General features: G+C 37.9%; 3 protein-coding genes and 1 pseudogene across 3 annotated transcripts; 3 read left to right on the top strand and 1 right to left on the bottom strand.

Moving 5' to 3' along the window:
- Positions 1-3,105: 3,105 nt before the first annotated feature.
- Positions 3,106-13,427, top strand: LOC119997288 (topless-related protein 4-like). The gene is made up of 26 exons (XM_038844195.1): positions 3,106-3,198; positions 3,436-3,525; positions 3,633-3,812; positions 3,910-4,023; positions 4,117-4,275; positions 4,377-4,557; positions 4,641-4,764; positions 5,310-5,419; positions 6,387-6,564; positions 6,675-6,784; positions 6,890-6,959; positions 7,096-7,166; positions 7,273-7,371; positions 7,442-7,537; positions 8,721-8,848; positions 8,963-9,197; positions 9,285-9,449; positions 9,512-9,604; positions 9,796-9,942; positions 10,575-10,679; positions 10,774-10,956; positions 11,347-11,475; positions 11,559-11,654; positions 11,981-12,169; positions 12,587-12,753; positions 12,837-13,427. Exons 2-26 carry the CDS (start codon positions 3,446-3,448, stop codon positions 13,027-13,029), a joined length of 3,402 nt encoding a protein of 1,133 aa, XP_038700123.1. The 5' UTR covers positions 3,106-3,198; positions 3,436-3,445; the 3' UTR covers positions 13,030-13,427.
- A 395-nt stretch (positions 13,428-13,822) lies between these two features.
- LOC119997944 (BRAP2 RING ZnF UBP domain-containing protein 1) lies at positions 13,823-17,807 on the bottom strand. The gene is made up of 11 exons (XM_038845182.1): positions 17,442-17,807; positions 17,121-17,229; positions 16,917-17,031; positions 16,697-16,794; positions 16,172-16,278; positions 15,810-16,059; positions 15,532-15,585; positions 14,957-15,100; positions 14,761-14,825; positions 14,377-14,431; positions 13,823-14,283 (listed from the first exon to the last, which is right to left on the bottom strand). Exons 1-11 carry the CDS (start codon positions 17,705-17,707, stop codon positions 14,134-14,136), a joined length of 1,413 nt encoding a protein of 470 aa, XP_038701110.1. The 5' UTR covers positions 17,708-17,807; the 3' UTR covers positions 13,823-14,133.
- An 882-nt stretch (positions 17,808-18,689) lies between these two features.
- Positions 18,690-20,873, top strand: LOC119996655 (probable clathrin assembly protein At4g32285). Its single transcript, XM_038843369.1, has one exon. The coding sequence runs from the start codon at positions 18,862-18,864 to the stop codon at positions 20,713-20,715; it is 1,854 nt and encodes a 617-aa protein (XP_038699297.1). The 5' UTR covers positions 18,690-18,861; the 3' UTR covers positions 20,716-20,873.
- A 495-nt stretch (positions 20,874-21,368) lies between these two features.
- LOC119996656 lies at positions 21,369-24,238 on the top strand (annotated as a pseudogene).
- The last annotated feature ends 59 nt before the right edge of the window (positions 24,239-24,297 follow it).

Below are 24,297 nucleotides of genomic sequence, written 5' to 3'. Positions count from 1 at the left end.
ATATGGTGCAATTGGTAAAACGGTATAAAGCTATGCTTTTAGTAAATAGACACGTGTTTTTGACTATTTTCTTGAGATCAAGCGGTCCTCATAAAGCCACACACCACAATTACATGTGAAGTATCCGCACCTGATAATATCTTATATTTCCATATATATATATATACAGCAAAAAAAATAATAAAGTTAAAAAAGGTAACCGTTTATTAAATAGTGTTGCGTCACCATGAATTGACAAAGTGTGGTTGTTGGGTGGCGGAATTGGAAATTTATCACACCGCGATACGATATTTTTACGAGAACATTTTTATTTCGTCTCCCGTAACTTATAAGACGGATTGGGAACTCCTTCACTTTATCCATTTAATAATTAATACAAAAATAAAACGTCTCTATCGTGAATAAATAAATTAAAATAAATTGAATTTCCGGGACAACACAACTACTAGGTTCTTCTTTACTTGCTCGAGTACGTTAATATTGTACTCGCTTTCTTCTTTTTATTTCTTTCATTTTCCGAGAATGTGTTATTACACTGTCATAAATGAATACATGGTCTTATTGCATGATCCCCTTTACACGAAATTCAAATTTCAAATAAGCATAAATACTTGTCATTTATGTACTTATTTTATGAGTTTTTATGTTGATTGCTCCCAACAGTATCTTATTACACTATCCAAAATGAACAAACAGTGTTTTCTTATACTGTCTCCTTTACATTAAGAGCCCGTTTGGTTACCCTTTTATTATAATGGTAATTATTTTCACATTACATTACAATGTTTGGTGTCCATTAATTTAAAAATATAGTGTAATCCAATTGCTTGGTAATGAGAGGTCCCTTACAAAAACAAGGAATCTCAATACCATCCAAAATTTTATATTGTGATTACAAAATCATATATTTGTTTCTTGGACAAATATATCCCCGATGATGAAAAATTATTTACAGTTATATCCTTACATATTTGTATGTCATGTATATATAAATAAATAAATAAATATTTTATTTTAGATATAGTATTTTTATATATGCACATATTTTTATTAGGCCGGGGTTCAAGATTGGGCCTGGGTAAGGCCGGGGTCTAGGATCTAACCCGGATCAAGCCGGGATCTGAGATAGGGCCTGGGTCAGTCTGGGATCTGGGATAGGGCTCGGTTAGACAGGGTCCGGGGTCCAGGATCTGACCCGGGTTAGGCTGGGATTCGAAATAGGGCCTGGGTCAGGCTGGTGTCTAGGATCGAGAACATGTTAGGTTGATGTCTGGGATATTTCCCAGGTCATGTCGAGATTCGGGATCCGGCCCGGTTCAGGCCGACATCTAGATATGACCGGGGTCAGGCCTGGGTTCGGGATCAGACCGTGTATGGCCTAGATTCGGGTTCGGGCCCATGTCAGGTTGGGGTTCGAGATCTAGCCCAGGTAATGCTAGGAAATGAGAAGTTATGCGAGAGGGAAACGTAACGTAACAGTCAAGCACATACAACTTCCCATCGTGCATGGTTACACTTGTTTGTTTCATTACTATCAATAGGGATTGAGGGTTTGGGGACAGAGCCCCGTAGTATGGTATGGTTATTTTTAAATATGTATGGGGGTATAATTATATTTTTCAGGTACCTAAATGGTATGGTATTACTGAAATTCCTATATTGAAAACAGCCGTAGACTCCATGAACGTAGACACTCTTGCCGAACTTTGTTGTTCTTCTCTTTCTCTACTTTGATTGTTCTGTGTTTATTGCTCTGTTGTCTTATTGTCTGCACAGAACATTTTTCACAACAAATAATAACCGCTCATTCAAAGCGCATGTTGTTTTTCTCCAACTAGGTTAATTAGGTTTTGATCATTAACATCGAAGAGAAACATATTTGCTTGTGACACCCTTAACTTATTTTTTTTGATTATGACAACCTCAGCTATAATTCTATAAAGAAGGGGATCAATCTAGAATACATATATCATGTCCTAAACTATTGAAAACTAAATTATTCTTAAAAGAACACATCAAAAATTGTAGCCAATACCTATCAAGAAATTAATCATTTAGAGGGACAAATACCAAGGTATATAAAGAGCTAAAAATTGAAATCATATATTTTTCTCATTCAAACCCTAATCTTCGTCGTTGTATTGATCGTCGAAGTTCTTTCAACTACTAAGGAGCTAGGTCGTTGATAACTTAATCATCTTAGTTTTACATGCAATCGAGAGAGTGAATACTCACCAACTAATCCCCTAAAAATTGTAATATTGTAGAGTTTAGTTAGCCTTGTACTTTTGCATGATTGTTCTTTTCTTGGAATAGAAAAAGGTTAAAAAAAGTGTAAATAAGGAGTATCATATACGTATGCATGTAAAGCGGTTTCAGGTTTTATTCCGTGATTGAGATTATATTTTTTGATAAACCATAGATATATTGCAACACAGGAACGAGAATAAAATTGCGGAGCATCAAATGAGATAGCTTGAAAACATCTCAGTACATACTGAGAGGAGATTATATTCATATAAGTTGAAATGTGACATGTATTTAGACATATAATTGTCTCTGGAGTTTACTATGCACGGATGGTTGACTCTTGGGTGAATTCTCCGTTAAAAAAAATAGCGCGGATTCGGGATTTCCTTGACTTAATATAATTCTATACCAAGCTTTAAATTAGACATATTGAAGGAAACAAAAAATTATTATCAAATTATTTCATTTTCCCAGAAATGTTAAAATTGTTATATTTTGTTTATGGATTCAAATCATATTGACTTATTCAATGTTTCTAGTGATATTAAGACCTTTCTCCTCCACATAAAGAAATAGTTATTTCTGTTAATAATAATTAAAATAATAATAATAATGAATAATTGACAACTCTGAAAAGTGCGCAAATCCATGGAGAAATAAAACCGGTATCCAACATTTCAAAATTCAAAGTACACCGATAAGTCCGTTCACTTATCAATGCGACGAGTAATAAGCTGCAAAACTTATCATCTTTAACACGTATCCATACGTATCGTGTCGTCTCGCGAGATAAACCTGTCTGCTTCCCCTCTCTCTTCAAATCCCTAGCAGCCCCTCCTCTATAAATACCTACACGAAGCGCTACCAGAAAATATTAAAAAAAAAAAAACACAGAGAGAGAAAGCGCGAGAAAGGAGTTACAGATCTCTGGAAGCAAGCAATACAGAGGTACAAGTAATCAGGCGCTGAACTCAAATTTCTTCTGTAATTCTTCCTGCAATTTCGTTTATTATAATTGACATGATTTTGGTGTTCTTGTTGATTTCCATTTTATATGTAACCGTGTTAAAAGTTTTATTACGTTATTGGCGTGTTTAGGACGAAATTTAGGGGGTTTTGTTGTTTTAATATTGATCTGTGTGAGTTTAGATCTTGATGTGCGGTTTCTGTCGGAATATTTTGCAGAGCTTTCATCATGACCTCCCTCAGCAGAGAACTGGTGTTTCTCATACTTCAGTTTCTGGATGAAGAGAAATTCAAAGAGACTGTTCACATGTATGCTGTTCCTTGTCCTTTTTTTTTTATTTATTATAATTTCTTATATCATACAGTTTGTATTAGACTTTTTTTTCTTGGTTTATTAATAATTCTGGGTTGCTTAGGTTGGAGCAAGACTCGGGTTTTTTCTTCAATATAGGGTATTTCGAGGATTTGGTGAAAAATGGAGAATGGGAGCAGGTGGAGAAGTATCTATCTGGGTTCACTAAAGTTGACGATAACAGATATTCCATGAAGATCTTTTTTGAGATCAGAAAGCAGAAATACCTTGAAGCTTTGGACAAGTAGGTGCCTATATTTCATTGATGCTAATTATTTCAGCAGTATATCTGCTATGTTTGACACACTTACGAGTTTGCTTGGAAAATGTCAAATATTTAGACGGGATCGGGCTAAAGCTGTGGATATTTTAGTCAAGGACTTAAAAGTGTTTTCTGCTTTTAATGAAGAGCTTTTCAAAGAAATAACACAGCTAATGACGTTGGAAAACTTTAGGTATGGATTAATATCGTTGATGTAGGTTGATTTATTCCTATCTTATATTTATTAACTAATGGGAATTTTTTTTGGGTGTTTGTTGCTTTATAGAGATAATGAGCAGTTATCTAAGTATGGAGATACTAAGTCGGCTCGTGCTATAATGGTTGTTGAACTGAAAAAATTGATTGAAGCAAACCCTATCTTCCGTGATAAACTTCAGTTACCTACGTTGAAGAGTTCAAGATTGCGAACGCTGATCAACCAAAGGTCCTCTAGAAATTCTTTCCTTTGTTGCGTTTGTTACTTGTACTTGGTTTTCCTGTTTAGCTTATTAAATTTTATTTAATGTTCTTAATGTTGAAATGCAGTTTAAATTGGCAGCATCAGCTTTGTAAGAACCCCAGGCCAAATCCGGACATAAAGACATTATTTGTGGACCACATTTGTGGACAGCCAAATGGTGCACGGGCCCCGTCCCCAGTTACAAATCCCTTGATGGGTGTTGTCCCTAAGGCAGCAGGGGGTTTTCCATCACTTAGTACTCATAATGTGAGTGATAAGGAGTTAGTTACCCTGTTTATAGCTAGTTATGAAATGATAAAGCTTCTGACAATTGGTAGGCATGTTTACAGCCATTTCAGCCTGCATCTGCTTCCCTTCCAACATCTATTGCTGGATGGATGGCTAATCCATCTCCAGTGCCTCACCCTACAGCCTCTGCTGGGCCCATAGGTCTGACAGCGACAAATAATACAGGTAGACTTGAACAACTCATTTAAACAGATTTTCTGAGGAAGCCTAACAAAGTTTTCCACAGTCTGGACTTTTTAATGTGAGCGAAACAAAAATATCATCAAGGGTGTTGAAGCCTCACTGGTCTGATACCGGGGGTTAAGAAGAGCATTGGTGAGCTTATTTGAAAAGCTAAAATAAAAAAAAAAAAGGGAAGGGGATGGAAGATATAAAAAAATAAGGACAATGTTTTTATGATATGTTACTAGGATTTTTGATGCAAAATAGGGAATGTGATATTTTCACTATTTTTTAGTTTTTTAGACTAACTTTTTTCGCTTTTTTGTATTTGCATAAAATTTGTTCTAAGTTTAAGAAGCATGAAGATTGATTAATTGGTCATTGGTCAGCATTTCATTTTTATTTCCCCTGATTTTTCTAGTGTGAAATATCCTTTTTGCGCGTCCCTTTTCAGTTCCTTGGATGCTCTGGCTTGGTTTATGAACTTTCAAATATTCGTTTTAATGTCATTCTTTTGCCTTTTGTGGATGCCTTTATTTTGATGGCAGCTATATTGAAGCGCCCTAGGACTCCTCCGAATAACTCTGCTATGGACTACCAAACAGCAGACTCTGAACACATGTTGAAGAGATCAAGACCTTTTGGAATATCCGATGAGGTACACTTTTGGACTTGTAAATAATTTACTAAGGGAAAGATAAAGAAATCAAATACTATGTATATACTTTGAAGCTTTTTGGTAATCTGATTTTAGTTATGTCTATTGATTAAGTACAAAATCTCCACTTTCATTAGTAATTCCCTATGACAAATGAAAAGGTGAGGGGATAGATGCAAAAAGAACAGGTTTCACTCGATGTCTATATCATGTGCTAGTGACAATGTCAGAGTTGGGAATTTCGTTAAATGGGGGCAAAGTTTTTATTTAAAAACTACTGCAGTGGAGTTTTGAACGCTGTTCATTAATAATCTTAGGTATGAAAAGTACAAAGAGTTACGATCTACCCAACACTAACAATGCATTTGTGCTAGAATAACAGTATCACTCAATCTTCTAGTCAAAGTCTTGTTGGTTTAGGCTAAAAAAGAAAATTTAATCACTTAGTAATTGTGTAAATTGGAGTTTAGGCATGCAAATAGTTATGAAAATTAAAAAGCATGAGCTAATTCTTTTTTTAAAATTTTTTTTTTTATAGTTTCTTTTGGAAGATAAACTAATTTGAATGGTTCAAACTAGTACAAGATATCATACTTGTTTCCTTTCTCAAATTCCTTGTTTCTTTCTAAATCTCCAATTACGATCAACCAAATTCATCATTTTTTTCTTGGTTTTCTAGTGCAATATGGTAGTTACAAACCAGGACAAGTGGGGGAAAACTTATCTTTTAATGAGGGAAAAACTTGGAAATAATCACTAGTCTCTAGGTTTTCCCTTTACTTTTAGGCAGGCAGTTGCTCCCATTCTTACCCCCTATCTCTGCTCATTGTGCATGTTTTTTTTTTCTCACCGAGGTGAAATTCTCCTGGTTAAAGTCCATCCTCAGGCCATCTTCTCCTCTTGCCTCAAACTAAATTTTAAATCATGAATTTTTCTAATGAATGTGAATTTATGGTTTGATTATTAGGTCAACAATCTGCCTGTCAACATTTTGCCCATTGCTTATGCCAGCCATAGCCACAGCCACAGCCACGGTCAGAGTTCTTCTTCTGATGACCTGCCCAAGACTGTTGTTATGTCATTAAATTTGGGTTCGCCTGTCAAGAGCATGGATTTTCATCCATTGCAACCAAATTTACTTCTTGGTGAGTCCTACCCTGTGGAAAAAACAAAAAGTGTGTTTGTGGATTTACTTTTAGTTTAAACGTCTACTATTATTTTTCCTTCTATTCTTATTTATGAGTTATGATTTCAGTTGGAACGAACATGGGTGACGTCATGGTATGGGAGTTGGTTAGCCAGGGAAAGATTGCTCAGAAAAACTTTAAGGTGTGGGATCAAGGAGCACACTCAATGGCTCTTCAGGTTTGGCTTTCAGTTGATAACATGATTTTTTAGCACAATATAATTATCTGATGGTTCTTGGAGTTTTGATACATTTAGTAATCTTCAATTTTGATCTTTTGATAGGCATCCCTGGCCAATGATTATACTGCATCAGTTAACCGAGTGATCTGGAGTCCTGATGGAACTTATTTTGGTTTGTTTGAATGATTTACTCTATTTTCTTTTTGGTGGGGGTTGAGGTGTACTCAGTCTATACATTTTGGTGCTTTGCACACGATCATAATTGGTCTTGTTGATAGGCTGCTTAAACTCTCTTGTTCTTGTTTCAGGAGTTGCATATTCTAAGCACATTGTTCATGTATACACCTACCGTGGTGGTGATCTACAGAATCACCTGGAGGTTTGTGCTCCATGTAAATTTTGTTTGAGTTGGTTTATTCTCTCTCGCTCTCCAATGTAGGGTTTAAATTTTTTGTGGTGCATATTCAAATGACACTGGTTTATAGATTGAGGCTCATGTCGGGAGCGTTAATGATCTTGCTTTCTCATATCCGAACAACAAGCAACTGTGCATTGTCACTTGTGGCGATGATAGGGCCATCAAGGTAACAATGGCATTTATGTTTATGGGGTTGCATTAATTGGATAGCATTTGAAAGAGCTTAAATCACGCAGGTGTGGGATGCAGATACAGGTGTTAAGCAATATACGTTTGAAGGTCATGAAGCGATTGTTTATTCTGTTTGTCCACATCACAAGGAAACTATTCAGGTGATTGACAATCAAATTTGTGGAGTTTTCTGATAGTATGTAGTATGTAGTTCCAGCTTGTTTTGTGGCTAGCTAGGTTAGTAAGAGACTCATTTTTCTAATGCACTGGAAAAAAGCAGATTGTGGAAGCCTCCTCCAAAGAAATGAATGCCTTATTTTATGTTCGAGTTATTTGTACTTATATATATATATATATATATATATATATATATTTTATCTTGTGCTTCATGATCTAAAAGGTTTTGTTTCCCCTCATTATGTTACAGTCCTGTCTATACAAGTATCTCTTGCAGTTCTTCTAGATTGAATTTGTTTTGATAAAGGATAATTGGACCGAGAGGTTGTTCTGACAGAAGAAGGTTGTTACATGTGTTTGACATGAGTGTTATAGAAAATGAGGCCCTATTATTGGATGGGCAAGTTCACTTCAGGCAAGTACTGAAACTGTCCAGCTACAGTCAAGTGGTTGTCACTTGTTAGAGTTGGTAGGTTCTTGATTCCAGGTCACTTTTAACTTTGCCTGGGTGGAGGCCAGCTTGAAGTTTTGAAGTGTTACTACTGACTTCTCTCAAAGCAAAAGTTCATTTTCTATGACTATTTCCGTGCAAAGAGAATCCAGTGGCTCAGTTATTTACTAGTTGTAACTAGTCTATCGGGTTTGATGGAGCCTTGGTTACCCAGTAACTCTCCTTTCCCTCTTGTATTTTTGTCTGCGTGCTTGAGAACAGTATATGCCCATTGAAGAGCACCACCAGGTCAAATGGAATTCCCATTTTTATTGAATAATAAAGAAAAGTTCATTTTCTATGACTATTTCCTCGCAAAGAGAATCCAGTGGCTCAGTTATTTACTAGTTGTAACTAGTCTATCGGGTTTGATGGAGCCTTGGTTACCCAGCAACTCTCCCTCCCCTCTTGTTTTTGTCTGTGTGCTGAACAGTATTTGGCCCATTGAAGAGTACCACCAGGTCAAATGGAATTCCCATTTTTATTGAATAATAAAGAAAACGAATAATGTTGTGCCTTCTATCACCCTTAGAGCATTTGTCCTTCTATTCCGTCCGTATTACTCCTGTATTCCTTCCGTATTACTCCTGAAATTTTCGTATTTGGTTTCCCCGTAATTACGATAAAAGTTCTTGCGCCTTTTCTAATTTCTATCTCCATATATTTTTTCCATCCAGTTTATCTTTTCAACGGCTGTAGATGGAAAAATAAAGGCATGGTTGTATGATACTGCCGGTTCGAGAGTTGACTATGATGCACCGGGCCATTCATCTACTAAAATGGCATATAGTGCTGATGGAACAAGGTTTGTCTACTCATTTTTTTACACTAGCATCTCGATGATGTTCTATTTTAGTATGGGAACTTTGCTATTTTCTGTTACCACAACTGAAGTGTACGATATATGGACAACTTGTAGGTTATTTTCATGTGGCACAAATACGGAAGGTGAGTCACACTTGGTGGAATGGAATGAAAGTGAAGGTGCAGTTAAACGTACTTACATCGGTCTTGGGAAGAGATCTGTGGGAGTTGTGCAATTTGATACAACCAAGAATCGGTTCTTGGCTGCTGGTGATGAGTTCATGATCAAATTCTGGGATATGGACAATGATAACCAACTGATCAGCACTGATGCAGATGGTGGGCTACCGGTAATCATAAGATGGGCATCATGCTCCTTTTTCTAATTCCAACGCAATCATTTCCTGCCTAATAGTTCCTTTCTTATGAAATTTCAGGCTTCTCCTTGTATTAGATTCAACAAGGATGGAACACTGCTCGCAGTTTCAACAAAGGAAAATGGTGTTAAAATTCTAGCTAATGCAGATGGGCTAAGGCTTCTACGAGTAGTTGAAAATCGCACTTTTGATGCTTCTAGAGCTGCTTCTGCAGCTGTTGTGAAGGTAAAGGTTTTGAAAATGCTTTATATTTTACAGATTAGTTTCTCTGACACAATTGTATGCAGGCTTCTCCTACAGGACCATTTGGTTCAGCCAACGCAACTGCTGGACCAACCATTGGGGATCAAGCTGCTTCAGTGGCAACTGTGGTTGGTATGGTGAGTATTTCTATCATTGGCGTGTGTTATCAAGATGATTATAGAACTTTCTGTAAAATATTGGTATTGTCATTGCCTTTGGCTTGTTTGAATCTCTGTTAGGTGTCATTACGTTATGTACATGTTTTTTTGTATTTAATGAATTAGTTATACGTCCTATTAGTTAGATTCTCCCATTTGAGTTTGTGCAGAACGATGATGGTCGAAGTTTCACCGATGTGAAGCCAAGAATTGCGGACGAGTCAGTAGAAAAAGCTAGGATCTGGAAACTGACAGAAGTCAATGAACAATCACAATGCCGCTCCCTAAGGCTCCCTGATAATTTGCAGCCTGTGAAGGTATGGTCCTTAGCATTCAATTTCACCCGAGAGTTAATTTTCCATATCATCTATTATTCTGTTTATTCATCCCTCCTTTCGTACATTGATATTACACATCTTTTGTTGCAAAAAAGGAAGTGAAAGTTGTAGTTTGAATATTCCAGTTCACTGATGACATATCACGGATTCACAATTGGTCAGTGTTCAGCTGTCGTGATGGGTCTCTGCAGCTGATCACATGTGAAAAGACACATATTATCATGTTTTAACATTCAAAAGACCAATCCATGGACAGGGGACGGGTTGTTCTTGAATTATTGGTTTGCAGGTGACCGCTAGTATCCCGTGTTTTCTTTGCTTGGGTGGTTCCAATGTGACTCAACCTTGGATAGATTCCACATTATCCACAAAAATAAGAAAAAAATAAAATTTCTTGCATGCTTAAAATTTTAATTCGTGAACTTTACTTTTGAAGGATGAGATGCTTTTAATTTGTAGAGTTATGATGTGTATTGGTTTTTTTACTTTTGAAGCATGAGATACCTTTAATTTGTAGAGTTATGACATGTATTGGTTTTTTTCTTACTCATTGAAAGTTTTGCTTAAGTTTATATTCTTAGTTTTTCCTCAAGTTTTCTTGAATGGTTCAGGTTTGCCGATTGATCTATACAAATTCAGGACTTGCCATACTGGCATTAGCTTCTAATGGAATGCACAAGCTCTGGAAATGGCAGAAAAATGATCCGACGGTAAAGGTATTAAATCCTCTTTTGATTGTTACTGTTTGAATTTTTTCTTGTTGCATTTGTATCTATGAACTTACAGCATACAAAAATTTTGTCTGTATAGGCCACTGCTAGTACCGTACCACAGCTATGGCAACCTCCAAGTGGAATATTGATGACTAATGATTTGCCCTCCCCAAACCTCCTCTCTGAAGATGTTTCATGCTTTGCACTTTCAAAGAATGACTCTTATGTGATGTCCGCATCAGGGGGGAAGATCTCTCTTTTTAATATGATGACATTTAAGGTATGGGGCTCTTCCAATGTTTGTCGTTGATAAGTTTTGTGGGGAATAATGCAAAGGAACTGTCTTGGGGATTTTTGACACTTCAGGGTTGTTTTCCAGAGAATTACAGAATTCATTTTCCATATGGACTTGCATGCTTGGATGTTGTGCTAATTTCATGCATTTTTACTGTGATTCCTTGCATATTGTGGTATAAAATATATATTACATCTCAAATGCATGCTTCGGTTTAAATATTTTAAGATCTGAGATTGTGGAAACAAATTTGTTTGTATCCAAGAAGCTAAGAGATAATCTTGTTTGCCTTCTGGGTCATCAGTATATCTCCATCCATATTTCTGGTACTTTTTTGCTGACCCACTACAATTCTTGATACTCTCTTGACTGCAGACAATGACAACATTCATGTCCCCTCCACCCGCAGCAACATTTCTGGCTTTTCATCCTCAAGATAATAATATCATTGCTATAGGCATGGAGGACTTTTCTATCCAAATCTACAACGTTCGGATTGATGAGGTCCTACTCCTATCCATCTGAATCTGGAACATTTGGAAAAAGGAGTGCGAAGTCTTGACATTTTTGTATGTTCCATTTAACAGGTCAAGACCAAATTAAAAGGTCATCAGAGAAGGATTACTGGCCTTGCCTTCTCTAACTTTTTAAATGTACTCGTATCTTCGGGAGCTGACAACCAGGTAAGAAGTTTTTAAATGTACTGGCCGTTGTGCACGAAAGGTATTCCTGTTGTCTGATGACAATTAAGAAATATTTTGAAGGCTTAACTGCGACATTTTGGCATTATAAGCTTCATCTCTGATCGATTTACTAAAATTTCTTTAGCTAGAAACTATCTCTGCTCAGTTGAGGGCTTTCCCAATGTCTATTAGAATGACGCTTTTATCACAGAATAATATCTAATAAAAAATCCCAAATAATAAGATTCATGTTCATATTTTTTTTTGGTTGTGCTGTGTGTAGATGTTGTGTGGAATTGACTTGCATATATATTTTTTATCTACAGCTTTGTGTTTGGAGCACAGATGCGTGGGAGAAGCAGACTAGTGTGTTCTTGCAACTTCCAACTGGGCGGCCAGCAAATCCTCACGGAGACACCCGTGTTCAATTTCACAATGATCAGATCCATCTGCTTGCAGTTCATGAAACTCAGATAGCCTTATACGAAGCTCCAAAATTGGGATGCCTTAAGCAGGTTTTTCCTCTTGTATACATATACACTTGTATGGATATTTAGATACATATCTAGATTTTCTATGGCTCAAAAATCAAGTTTTCATCAGGTTTTACTCGTGTTCTTTGTATGAGTTCAAATCAAGAGACATTTGTGTGTTAGTCATGGTCTTTGTATGAGTTCTAGTCTAGAGACATTTTTGTTTAGAAGAGAAATGAAGAACAGGTGAAGAATTTTATTTTGCATTGAGATCTATGGACATGTTATGATTATAGCATTAATCTTTTGCATGCCTTTAGCAATTACATATGCGAAACTGAACCAGCAGTAATCATTTGAATTTAGCAGTCTTTCCCCTTATCTCCTATTGGAACTGTGATTTAGCTTTATGTTAATGGCTGCTTGTATTCTTACGATGGAAATTATGTTCTCAAACAGTGGTTCCCTCGAGAGGCAAGTGGTCCAATCTCACACGCTACTTATTCTTGTGATAGTCAATCTATATATGTGTGCTTCAAGGATGGAAGTATAGGTGCTCTCACTGCCTCAACACTCAGATTGAGATGCCGAATAAGTGCCGCTGCCTATATGCCTTCCACTCTAAAGTTCGTTTTTATTAATTATTATTTAACAAACTTTGCCTTATTTTCCTGGAGCAAATCTGATGGTGTGATTTTTACCATTACAGGGCATTTCCTGTCGTCATTGCGGCACATCCTTCCGACCCCAATCAGTTTGCATTAGGACTATCAGATGGTGGAGTACATGTACTTGAGCCATTGGAAGCAGAAGGAAAATGGGGAACTGCTCCTCCGATCGAAAATGGTGCTGGGACAAACACCACTACAGGCGCATCTGGTTCAGAACAAGCCCAACGGTGACGATTCCATGTGCATGCCTTTAACCAAGGACCTTGGTTGTGTGCTTATGCAATTTTTTAGAAACCACGGAATTTAAGTACTCTCGTTCGTTTTAGGATTCTTTAGCTGAAACCATTCTTTGGCCAGAGGCATGTCTGGAATAGGCCTTTCCTCCCTGATAATTGGAGATGACAGAATTCACATTGTAAATTCAGAAGCTGATGCATCAGAAGGAGAAGGTATAAACTAAAGTTGGACTATTGAAAGCAACTTGGGAAGAGATGGTTGAATTGATTTGGTAGGATCCTGTTAGTTTATTGTTTAAGTTTTCTTTTTCATTAAGGAAAGAATAACTATGACTTACAAGTGTGTACATTTTTTGGATTTTTAATTTATTGCTACTTTTTTGTCCTCTCCTTTCTTTAAGTTCTCTGGTGTCCATTTAAGAATTGCCTTTGTTTCACAATTCCCTCTGGACTTTTTCCTGGCTGATAGCAGATGAGAGATGACAATTATAGATTTTTTTTCCCCTGCTGCCTATCGCCCAATAAAAGACAAAAAATGAAGAACAGGTGAAGCATTTTATTATAATCTGAATAGGTTTTCTGATCAAAGCTCCAAGTTTTGGAGTCTCATCCGCATTAGTATTCTTGCTTTGCTGTATAAAAAGATTTGCTTTGACTAGTTTTAACAGAAAAAGATGATTCTATTTATACCTTGAACGCTTGAAATTAGCAGCTTCAATGTGTAAGATCGCATGAAGTGGCTGCAGTGAATGTGGAGCATGAACTTAAAAAGAGTTAAAGAGCCTGTAAAAGAAAACTTGAAACTATTTGCTCACTTTTTCTCTGAAACGACCCAGATGGAAGTCGAGCTAAGAAGAGGCTGGATCCAACATTGATTAATCTATCAATATTGGTAGAATCTGTATTTTACTTTGGAACACAAGATTATCTAAACACATTGGAACCATGAACTGCACATGAAAGGACTCCGACAATCCGAGTGCTCTACGATCTTGAAAATGAGAGAAGACATATTAACAGTAATGTAAACTAATCAGGCAAATAGCAGCATCTTAAACTGTACAGAATCAGTTGTTCTATGTCAGAAAAGATTGTTAATCTAATTCCGCCTTCGAGACTTCATGTGCTTTTTGGTGCTTGCTGGAGAAGATTTCGTTGATGGCACTGGTAAGAGCGTCCCGCCTCGAATATCATCTGTCATGTCACCAAGCGTTTTCTGGGCTTCAACGTAAACAGTAAGATCTCTGATCTGTTGTCACGTCATTCAAAGTATTACGAATCCAGTAGTTTCACCAGCTCATGTAATTACATAAAGCATAGAATTTCAAAATCCTAATAATACCTGTTCTTCAAGATCCAGTATCTTCGCATCCTTCAACCTTAATGATGAAGCTTCCCTAGATGATCAACGGGAATATGTACAGTCATCCCCAAAAAAAAACCAATGCGAGAACTCAAAGCACAAGAATTTAAACGTTGCAATTACTGCACAAAAATCTGAAACCAAATTCCAAACAGATGTACTAATTTCTAAACGATTCACAGTTTTCAGAATGCAAAACATTGAATGTGTACATGAATTGTATTTAAAGGGATGCAGGATAGAGATCACCATAAGCCTTTCAAGAAAAACCATAACATGTGAAAGAAAACGGATATTTGATAAAGCATTGCCTCCAAAAGGCATCAATCAAATTCCAAAATTCATAGGAAACAAACAACATACCTCTCTTCAGTATCCTTAACTTTCTTGCGGAAAATTTCTTGGTTCTTGATGAGGTCTCGATTAATCTAATGTCACACAATATTGTTTTAGAAAAACTACATGTGCTAGAGTGTAGAACATTAAAAATCAACTTGCCCAAGACAAATCCTATGCTATGAATTAAGTTATCTAAAGCTTTGATATTTCAGATACTTACATTTGCAACATAATTTTTTCCCCCTTCACACTTTTCCAATTCAAGTTGAATTTCCTGCATCCTGGAAGTCACAGCCTTCTCTACTGCTTCTGATATCAAACTCTCTATTTTACTTTTGGCCTCTACAAGTTGATATTCATAATACTGAAAGAAAATAATTAGGAAGAGAGAATCTTCACTTCAATAGAGGCACACAAGGCAGAAGACAAGAAAAAGAAAAATACATCCTACATTCAACAAGATATTTCTCAGATAGAATTGTTTTAGAGAGTAACTCTCAAGTTTCCATGAACTCAACTCCTTCTAGACATCACACAAAATGACATCATGGCAAAAGATTGGTCTCTTAGATAGTTAGTGCCAATGCCAGCACCATATGACCATCAATAGGGTGCTCCATTAATCAATCTACCTTAATTAACGAAAAGCAAACCTTCCCTCCCTCCACCAGTATTAGAAGAAAAGGAATAAACAGAAAACAAAAGGCATAAATTAACTTCTTGACGCAGGACAAGATTCAGTAATATGATAGATATAAAATATAAGAGCAACGGCTGCTTTAAATGTTTACTTACTTGTCTCTGAGTCTCCAGTTGAGTTGCTAGAAGATGGTTGTACTCGTCCATAATCTGTTATGTTTTCAAAGATTACTATTGATTCCAGTGCTCAAATGCCAAAGCACAAAAGTACACTGGCCCATATAAATATTCTGATCATTTAAACTTCATATAAGACTGAACAGAAATGTGCAAGTACAGGCATAAGTACATTTAACTTACAATCCACAACCAAAATTTCCATTCCTAATAATTAAGATATTCACAACCAATATTTTGAAAAAGGAAAAACTTACCGCTTCGACTTTGCTGCTGAAGAGGGCCCCGCTGATTCCAGGATCTTCGCTATGTCCACAAGTACCACAATCTCCTTCCCCCGACAAACAACAGGTGTTCATATCAACCATTTTTTCATCGGATTTTGATTGGTTTAGTCGATGAACGTACTTGTCACCCACGTAATCCCAAATTTCCTTTGTTCTTAAATCAAGAGAATAACGATGCTGTGTGTCTTGCCAATGCTTTATAGCATGTTGTGTTTTATATCTGAGTTTCGATAAAAATGAGATACTTCAATCAATAGTTAAGTCATGGCATGCAAAATAACATCATCAAAAACAAGAATTCAGATGGAAAAAGACTGCGATTGTTGCATCACCTTCCACATCCAACAAAACCACATATAATGCAAACCCATAGAATTTCAAGTGTTCCACAAACAGAACATGTTGGGTTCTCATCCTGCTGCTGACAAAATCGGCAGACCTAACAACACACAAAAACTCGGTGAAAATGAGTATTTAATATATGCATTTCAATACATAAGCAAATCCAGCGAAGGTAAGCAAGTGTATGCCAGCAACCTACAAAAGATCATGAGGCATTGATCAAAAACCATATAAGCCGTTACAATATACAATTTTCCTGCAGTAGATTGTTCTATGTGACACGAGATTATTCTACCAATACAACATCTCAAACCAATCCCGGTGAAGTAACTTTGAAACCCACTAATCCACCTAGTTTTGGCTTAAAAGGCACCTGGCATGCTAACTGGTAGCTGCAACATCAGTAAAAGAGTATGCATATCATTGTCATCTATATAGCCTTTAAGCATCCAAAATTTTATATTTCCTGTTAGTACCGGTGATTAGAAATACCGGGATGATACAAACTAGCTTACCTGGCAAGACAGATAGGTCCATTTTGATGGGCATGAGCATTGAAATGAATGGTCACAAAGAGTACCCAATATTCCACTTGTGTCAGGGTCCAATCTCTCTAGCAAAGAAAACGAAAATTAACATAAAACTCAATTTATAAGAGTACCATAAATCCACAGAACATGAATCGAGTCAGTGAAACAAGGTTAAACCGTAGACAAAATAATATCTCCTTCTCACCAAGACAGATGGGACAGGTGGGAAGTTCTGTGAACCCATTAGGAGGAATACAAGCGATCTCAGCTGATTCTGTGTATTCCACAGAGAGCATGAAAAGAATATGGCATACCTCAGCCTGAAAATTGAACAATCAAGAGCCAACATACATTTATTATCACATAAAAAGGAATGGAAAGAAAACCAAAACAACTATAGCTCACCAACCTCTGAAGGAGAAAACCGCTTCCCATTAAAGCTGTCATAAAATTCATCAGCTGTAGACTGATCATCCAGCTTGATTAAGACGCTATATCGATCTTCCATCCCATCATTCCTACACATCATCAACAGAAATAAACTAAGATTCGAACTGAGGAAGAACATTAAGACTAAATCAATCAAAACAGTGAAAGTCTTTGAATTTCTAAGAAACACAAGCGAGTTCCCTACCTTATCCCCAATTTTCTCATAAAAGAACAAATAATCTCCAATAGGATTGAAATTTCACACTACAATTTAATAAAAAGGGGTAACCATTCGCCGTACCTGATGAAGACGAGCCCGATAACGTGGTCGATGAAGGAGCCGCAGAATCGGATGAAATCATCGGTGGATAGGTAGTTGGGGACGGCGATCACGAAAAGTAGAGTGGATCGAGAGCTAGGGCTTGGCAGCGAGGTTTGCGACGTACTTCCATAGAGGTGCAACACTCCACGGCGTTCGCTGAATTTAGGGTTAGGGTTCGATCGTTTTGACAAGTCGAAGAACAGGGGTTTGTTGGTGTCCACTGAGTGGACTTTGAGGATGAACATGGATGCAACAATGAGTCGAATCGGTCTGGAAGAGTTAGAGAGAGAGACTCGGGCGTCTCGCAGGAAATAGAAGTCGGAGAGACGGACGCAGTTATAATATTGGAGCAGATTTATTTCCTTTAAAAAAAACTATATATAAGTCAATAATCTAAATAAATATTACAAAAATATCATTTATGAGTTAAAAATAAAAATTCTTATTGACTTCTTCTAATAAAAAATATCATAAAATCGTTTATCTTATTTTTACTTTATTTTGTTTTGCTTGTGTTTTTAGTGACGGAGAACCCAAGAGTCGGTCCACTTCGGGACCCATCCTGCATGCTTAACTAGATTGTGGTACATTTCAATACATATATTAGTTCAATCGTAACATAATTTCAAATACAAAATCGAACCTATGTGTTAGATCCGTCCTTCCACCAACCTATTTCACGAAAACTTGTTTTTCATCAAACATAATTTTTTTTTAAGTTTGAACGTTTCATATAAAAAGATAATGAAAAAAAAAACTATTATTATGTTTAGAATGATAATATACAATCTCAATGACTAAGTCAGAAACTTTAGAATTATAATTAACAATTACGTGATTATAAATATAAAGTAATTCTCTAATGGATACGCATTTATTTATTTTAAGTCTTTGAATTATGACCATGATTGAGATTAGAGTTTAGAGTTTATGATTTTTTTCCATCCCTAAAAAGATAAATTTGTTAGCCAACTAATCCAATTATACCCAAAAAGATAAAATTAAGATACTTTTATTCAACATGTATGACATTTATATCATTTAATTGGAACAATTTATTCCCATCCAATACATAAATTCCTATAATATATTTTTTCCCTTGCATAATTTTTTTTTCTTTCTTTAAATGCTTTGAAAATTAATTAATCCATAATATGCCAAAAATTGCTACTGTAGATTACGCGCTTTTGCAGTCTGTGTAGAGCCCGCCTTAGCTTAAAATCCTCGCAAATCCACACACGAGAGAAGAAAACGAGACACGGAAAGAGTGAAGAATTTTCGTTTCTCAGATCCATTTCCGCCGTCAATTTAACCGGATCTTGGCCTTCCGGTTGAAGATTACATCACCGATAAAGTAACGCTTTTTTGATCTGTTGAATTCTGTTTGTTGGCCGTGGAGATGGCGTCCAGTACGTTACGGAAAGCGATCGGAGCAGTGAAGGACCAGACGAGCATAGGCATAGCGAAAGTGGCTGGTACCACGGCGCCCCACATCGAGGTTCTCGTCGTTAAAGCCACCAGTCACGACGAGGAACCGGCTGACGAGAAGTATTTCCGAGAGATCGTGAACGTCACGTTGTATTCGAGGGAATTCGTGAGTGTTTGTATGGGTACGCTATCGAAGAGACTGAGCAAAACCCGTGATTGGGTTGTGGCGCTTAAGGCCTTAATGCTTGTGCACAGGCTTTTGGTTGATGGGCATCGTAAGTTTGAGGAGGAGATCGTGTATGCGACGAGGAGAGGGATGAGGATTTTGAATATTTCCGGTTTCAGAGATGAAGCCCATTCCAATTCCTGGGATCATGCTGGGTTTGTGAAGTGCTATGCGATGTATCTTGATGAGAAGGTGGAATTGGTGTTGTTTGAGAGAAAATTCAAGGATAAGGAAGAGAGGGTTGATGATAAATTGGATGGTGTTGGGCCTTACAGGCGAGATGAAGGAGGATTTAGGGATGATTATGAGTATGAAACGCGTAGGAGGTCGAGTTCCTATGGCGATGTAAATGAATCAATTGGGAGAGAACAGAAAAAGGAGTCTACCCCGATTAAGGAAATGAAGCCAGAGAGGGTTTTGGGGAAATTGGGTCAATCATTGAGGATTCTTGATAAGGTTTTGGCTTGTAGGCCAACTGGAATGGCTAAAGATAGTAGATTGGTGTCTGTTGCTCTTTACCATGTTGTGAAGGAGAGTTTCGGGTTATATGTCGAAATCTGTGAGTTATTGGGGGTGTTGTTGGATATGTTTACAGAGTTGGAGTATGAGAATTGTCTGAGGGGTTTTGATATGTACGTTATGGCAGCAAAGCTGATTGATAACCTTATTGTGCTCTATGATTGGTGCAAGGATATGGGTATTGCTAGATCGTCAGAATTTCCTGAGGTGAAGAGGGTTACAGTTCAACTTTTGGGGACTCTTGAGGGATTTTTGAAGGAAATGTTAAGCGGAGGAAAGAAGAGCCCTGAGAGAATTCAGAATGAAAAGGCTCCAGTGAAGGAGGAGCAGCAAATAAATATGAATGAGGTGAAGGCTCTTCCTGCTCCAGAGAATCATGCTCCAATCCGTACTACGTCTCCACCAGAGCCTCAACAACCAAAACCTCAGCCTCAGCTGGTGGTGGTGACCGAGGACTTGGTGAATTTGAAGGATGATGTTTCAGCCGATGAGCAAGGCAACAAATTTGCATTAGCCCTATTCTCTGGACAGCCAGCTGCGAACGCCAATGGTGCCTGGGAAACATTCCCATCCAATGGAGAACCTGAACTGACTTCAGCATGGCAAACACCAGCTGCCGAGACTGGCAAGGCAGACTGGGAATTGGCATTGGCAGAGTCAGCAAGTAATCTGTCGAAGCAGAAGGCTACGATGGGGGGTGGTTTTGATCCATTGTTGCTCAACGGAATGTATGATCAAGGGGCTGTGAGGCAACATGTGAGCAACGCCCAACTGAGTGGTGGGAGTTCTAGTAGTGTGGCATTGCCTGGACTAGGCAAGAATGGTACCACACAAGTCCTAGCATTGCCTGCTCCAGATGGGTCTTTCCAACCTGTTGGTAACCAGGACCCTTTTGCGGCATCTCTCTTGGTGCCACCTCCTTCTTATGTGCAGATGGCAGAAATGGAGAGAAAGCAACAATTACTTGTGCAGGAACAGCTGATATGGCAGCAGCACGGAACGAAAGGGATGCAAGGTCAAGTGGGTTACTACAACCATGGGATGGTGCACCCAGGAGGGTATTACCATACACATTACTGAATTTGAGCATTTTTTTTAGAAGGGCTTCTACTTCCTTCATGGACATTTGCTATAGCTCACCTTTTTGTCGAACAAATTGGCTTCTATATCTGCTATTTTCCGGTGTTTTCATGTGTAACGAGTTGCATATAATTGGGTTGCTTGTCCTACTTTTTCTATTGCTCTATAGTACAGAAACTAGATTTACCCTGTTTTAGAGAAAAGCCAAGTAGAAAACCTTAAATTACAATGATTAGACTTTAGGTAAAGGGACCATAACTGAACTGAAACTCTACCATGCCAGAAGCAAAATTGGATTGGTTGGTTCTCTTGCGTTTTGTGGGTGATACTGACTGAATTATGATGAACTGTTGCTTGTAGAGTCACCACAATGGAACCAATATAGATAATAGATCTGATATCTTACTGGAGCTGTTGAATGAGTCGATTGAACCTGGAAAGAATCCAAATTTGCTTCAATTTTCCATCTTCTTCAACGAATTTTAACCAAAAAAGTTGGTGGATAGTTCTGCTACTAATTTATGAAGAGATTGAACAAAGATGGAGGACTAGGATTCAGAGCAAAGAATACAAATAGCTATATAAATGGATTATACGAAGACTCGCTTTCAGATTTCCTTTTTAGTCGCCCACCAACTTGAGTTCCAGCACTCATGTCCTAGAACGTCATCGTGTTAGACAACGGCGGCGGCCTCATCAAGCCGAGTCAAGGCGGCGAGCGCGACCCAGCCATTATCATCCCTAATTGCCTCTATCGCCCTCTCTCCTCGAAAAAATTTCAGAACCCCACTCCATTTCCCTCATCGACCACCTCAGTCATTGCCGTCGCTTCCGAAGACCAGACCTCGGCTGCTGTGCCCCGCCACATCGACCGCGGGTACCTGATAAACCCGGAACTCCAGCGGGACATCTGGGCCCACCTCTTCTCCTCTCTCCTCCAACCCTAGCAGAAGAAGATTACAGAGAAAAATGGAAGAAGGAATGATTTTATTACTCAATATCAGAACTGAACTTTACAGAGAGAGTTCTCAACGCTTTATAGCCAACAGTTTTAACCGACTTAACATCACCAACCAATAGAGTTGAGACACCTGTCAATGACAATATTACTAATTATAGTAATCTAAATCTATTAATTCCACGTAGACTTAGATGCTTAACACACCGTCATTGGTCCATCTGTACGAGGCCAGTAGGAGGCCCTATGGGCTTGTGTCAAAGACCCAGTGCAACCTCGTCGTTGACTGTGGCTACTCGTTCACGCATGCCGCCCCAGTTTTCCAAAACTTCATCGTCAACTATGCCGTGAAGAGGATTGAACTGGGAGGGAAGGCCCTCACGAATTACCTTAAAGAGCTGGTGTCCTATCGAGCGGTAAATGTGATGGACGAGACTTTTATCATGGACGATGTTAAGGAGAAGCAGTGCTATGTCTCCTTTGATGTTGCTCGCGATCTCCAGATTGCCAGGCAAGGGGTTTGAGGTTTCTTTGTATTCAAAAAGCTTTATCTTGCTTTGTGATTTTGTAAGAATTGATTGGGTTCCATGTGGGTTTATATTGAGTTAGCAAAACATATAGAAATGCCAGTTAGCGGCTGTGGTTTTAAATTGAGAAAGATGAATATTAAGAATGCCAGTGTGTTTAAATTGATTTTTTCTCTCTTTTTTGGGTGACTTTGAAGACATTGATAGGGCTCAAAGAGGGTTTATGAAGATTGCAGAGTAAAAACAATGAAGAACGCAAGTGAGGGGTTTGTGGGCTCTTTGGATTCAAAGAAGCAGCATTAAAAGGGTTTTAAGGGGTTTCTTTTTCAGTAAGGGAAGAAAAAAATGGGAATGCTTGGTAGGGGCTTATTGAGCTGGGTTTTTATAGGTGGTCACTTTTGAGTTTCCACTTTGTTGCAGATTGATGTGATGTTGAGTGAGTTTATGGTGAGGAAGAAAACCTTGAGAAATTGGACATATTACAATGTTTAAGCTTCTTGATTGAGAGTGGATGAAGATATTAATTTTGTGGATTGCTGTAGTCAATAGCATTTATTCATAAAAAATTTGATGAAGATATACAGGAAGCGTGGAAGAGACAATTTTCTGAGATGTACATATGTCCTCCATGATGGCGTCAATCATACAAAGGGCTTTATTAAGGACCCTGAAGAAGCTCAGAGATACCCTTTGACAGATGGAGCTCCACCTCTGTCTGCTGAAACAGAGAAGGATCTGGATCTCACAGAGAAGTCCAGCGAGAGACAGAAAACTGATTTGACTAATAATGTAGTGTCCCGTTTTCTTCAACTGATTACTTTGCAAGGGCTTATTCACTAATTTTTACAGTTCTATCATTTCAGCAGGAGTTCGACTTGACAAATGAGCGGTTCCTTGTCCCAGAGATGATCTTCCAGCCTGCTGATTTGGGTCTGTTTCTTTTTCAGGGTGTTTTAGTTGCAAATGGTTTCCCTTTACTCGAGGACAAGAAACTTGCGCTCATAGTTAATACATCATAAATTTCGTACGCATTGTTTGGTAAAGAATTGCTAATCTTTTGGGACTGCTAATTCTTTATGGAGCTGAAAACTGATGAATTGCTGGTTGATCCTGTGCTTTGCAGGAATGAACGAGGCTGGACTAGCGGAGTGTATTGTTCCAGCAATCAACTCTTGCCATCCATTTCTTCACCCTGTACTCTATGAAAGGTACCTTCTTGAATTCCTGAATTGTCAATGATTACTAGTCTTTTTGAATTTTAATTTCAGATTCTAATTATATTCTTGTGCTTTGGCAGCATCATATTAACTGGGGAAGCACATTATTTCCCCGATTTGTTGAGAGACTGTAAGCTCTTATCCTGCCAACTATCGATCACATTCATCGAAATTAATCTCAATGCTTTAATTCATATTATGGTATTGAATTGCAGAGAAAGAGACCTTCGGCCTCTTGTCCCGGATAACTATCATGTGAAGATAACAACTCAGGAAGAGTAAAAACTCTACCCTCCTATAAGGTATTAGTTTTCCTTTACTTTCTACAATTGAGATTGCAAGATCTTGTGGCTTTTGTTCAGTCCCATATTAGGTGTATGGAGAGGGGGATCTCTTTTGGCATCTACTCCAGACTTTGAAGGAATGTGCGTCACCAAGTCCGAGTATGAGGAGCATGGATCTGCTCGGTGCCCGAAGAGATTCTTTCATTGAATCAATGGTGCATGAGGAAGACTGTACTTTTATCTCCTCACAGATTGCCTTCCGTCGTTAGGGTGGAAGCAGGCCTCAATCCTACAGAAAGGTGGAGATATGATAGAAATTTAAATTATCACTTATCAGCATTATATGGTGCCTCATTCTGGCCTCTTCATTGTTCTTCTGCGGAAAAACTCTCTGTATGATGAATTTATCTTCTTCCTTCACTGGTAGGTTGGGAGGTACAAATGACAAATATTTCCTTAAAACGTAAAGGGCAGGCAGAAAATGATCCAAGTGATCATCACATGTCGTCGTTACAAGAACCAGATGAGTAAATTTCAGCAATTGTTCAGCACAAAGCCATACTGTAGGAATGAGTATTTATGCGTGCTGTTCTGCT

The sequence above is a fragment of the Tripterygium wilfordii genome, chromosome 4 (genome assembly GCF_013401445.1).
Source record: "Tripterygium wilfordii isolate XIE 37 chromosome 4, ASM1340144v1, whole genome shotgun sequence".
Lineage (NCBI taxonomy): Eukaryota > Viridiplantae > Streptophyta > Magnoliopsida > Celastrales > Celastraceae > Tripterygium > Tripterygium wilfordii.
This window is presented reverse-complemented; position numbering and strand designations above follow the sequence as displayed.

Excerpts from the sequence above, each read along its gene's own strand:
- LOC119997288 (XM_038844195.1), top strand. The coding sequence starts at position 3,446 with ATGACCTCCCTCAGCAGAGAACTGGTGTTTCTCATACTTCAGTTTCTG. Across the intron at positions 7,167-7,272 it reads ATCTACAGAATCACCTGGAG|ATTGAGGCTCATGTCGGGAG; the intron begins GTTTGTGCTCCA and ends ACTGGTTTATAG. Across the intron at positions 9,605-9,795 it reads TGGCAACTGTGGTTGGTATG|AACGATGATGGTCGAAGTTT; the intron begins GTGAGTATTTCT and ends GAGTTTGTGCAG.
- LOC119997944 (XM_038845182.1), bottom strand. The coding sequence starts at position 17,707 with ATGTTCATCCTCAAAGTCCACTCAGTGGACACCAACAAACCCCTGTTC. Across the intron at positions 17,230-17,441 it reads ATCGGGCTCGTCTTCATCAG|GAATGATGGGATGGAAGATC; the intron begins GTACGGCGAATG and ends GATGATGTGTAG. Across the intron at positions 14,432-14,760 it reads GTTAAGGATACTGAAGAGAG|GGAAGCTTCATCATTAAGGT; the intron begins GTATGTTGTTTG and ends TTGATCATCTAG.
- LOC119996655 (XM_038843369.1), top strand. The coding sequence starts at position 18,862 with ATGGCGTCCAGTACGTTACGGAAAGCGATCGGAGCAGTGAAGGACCAG.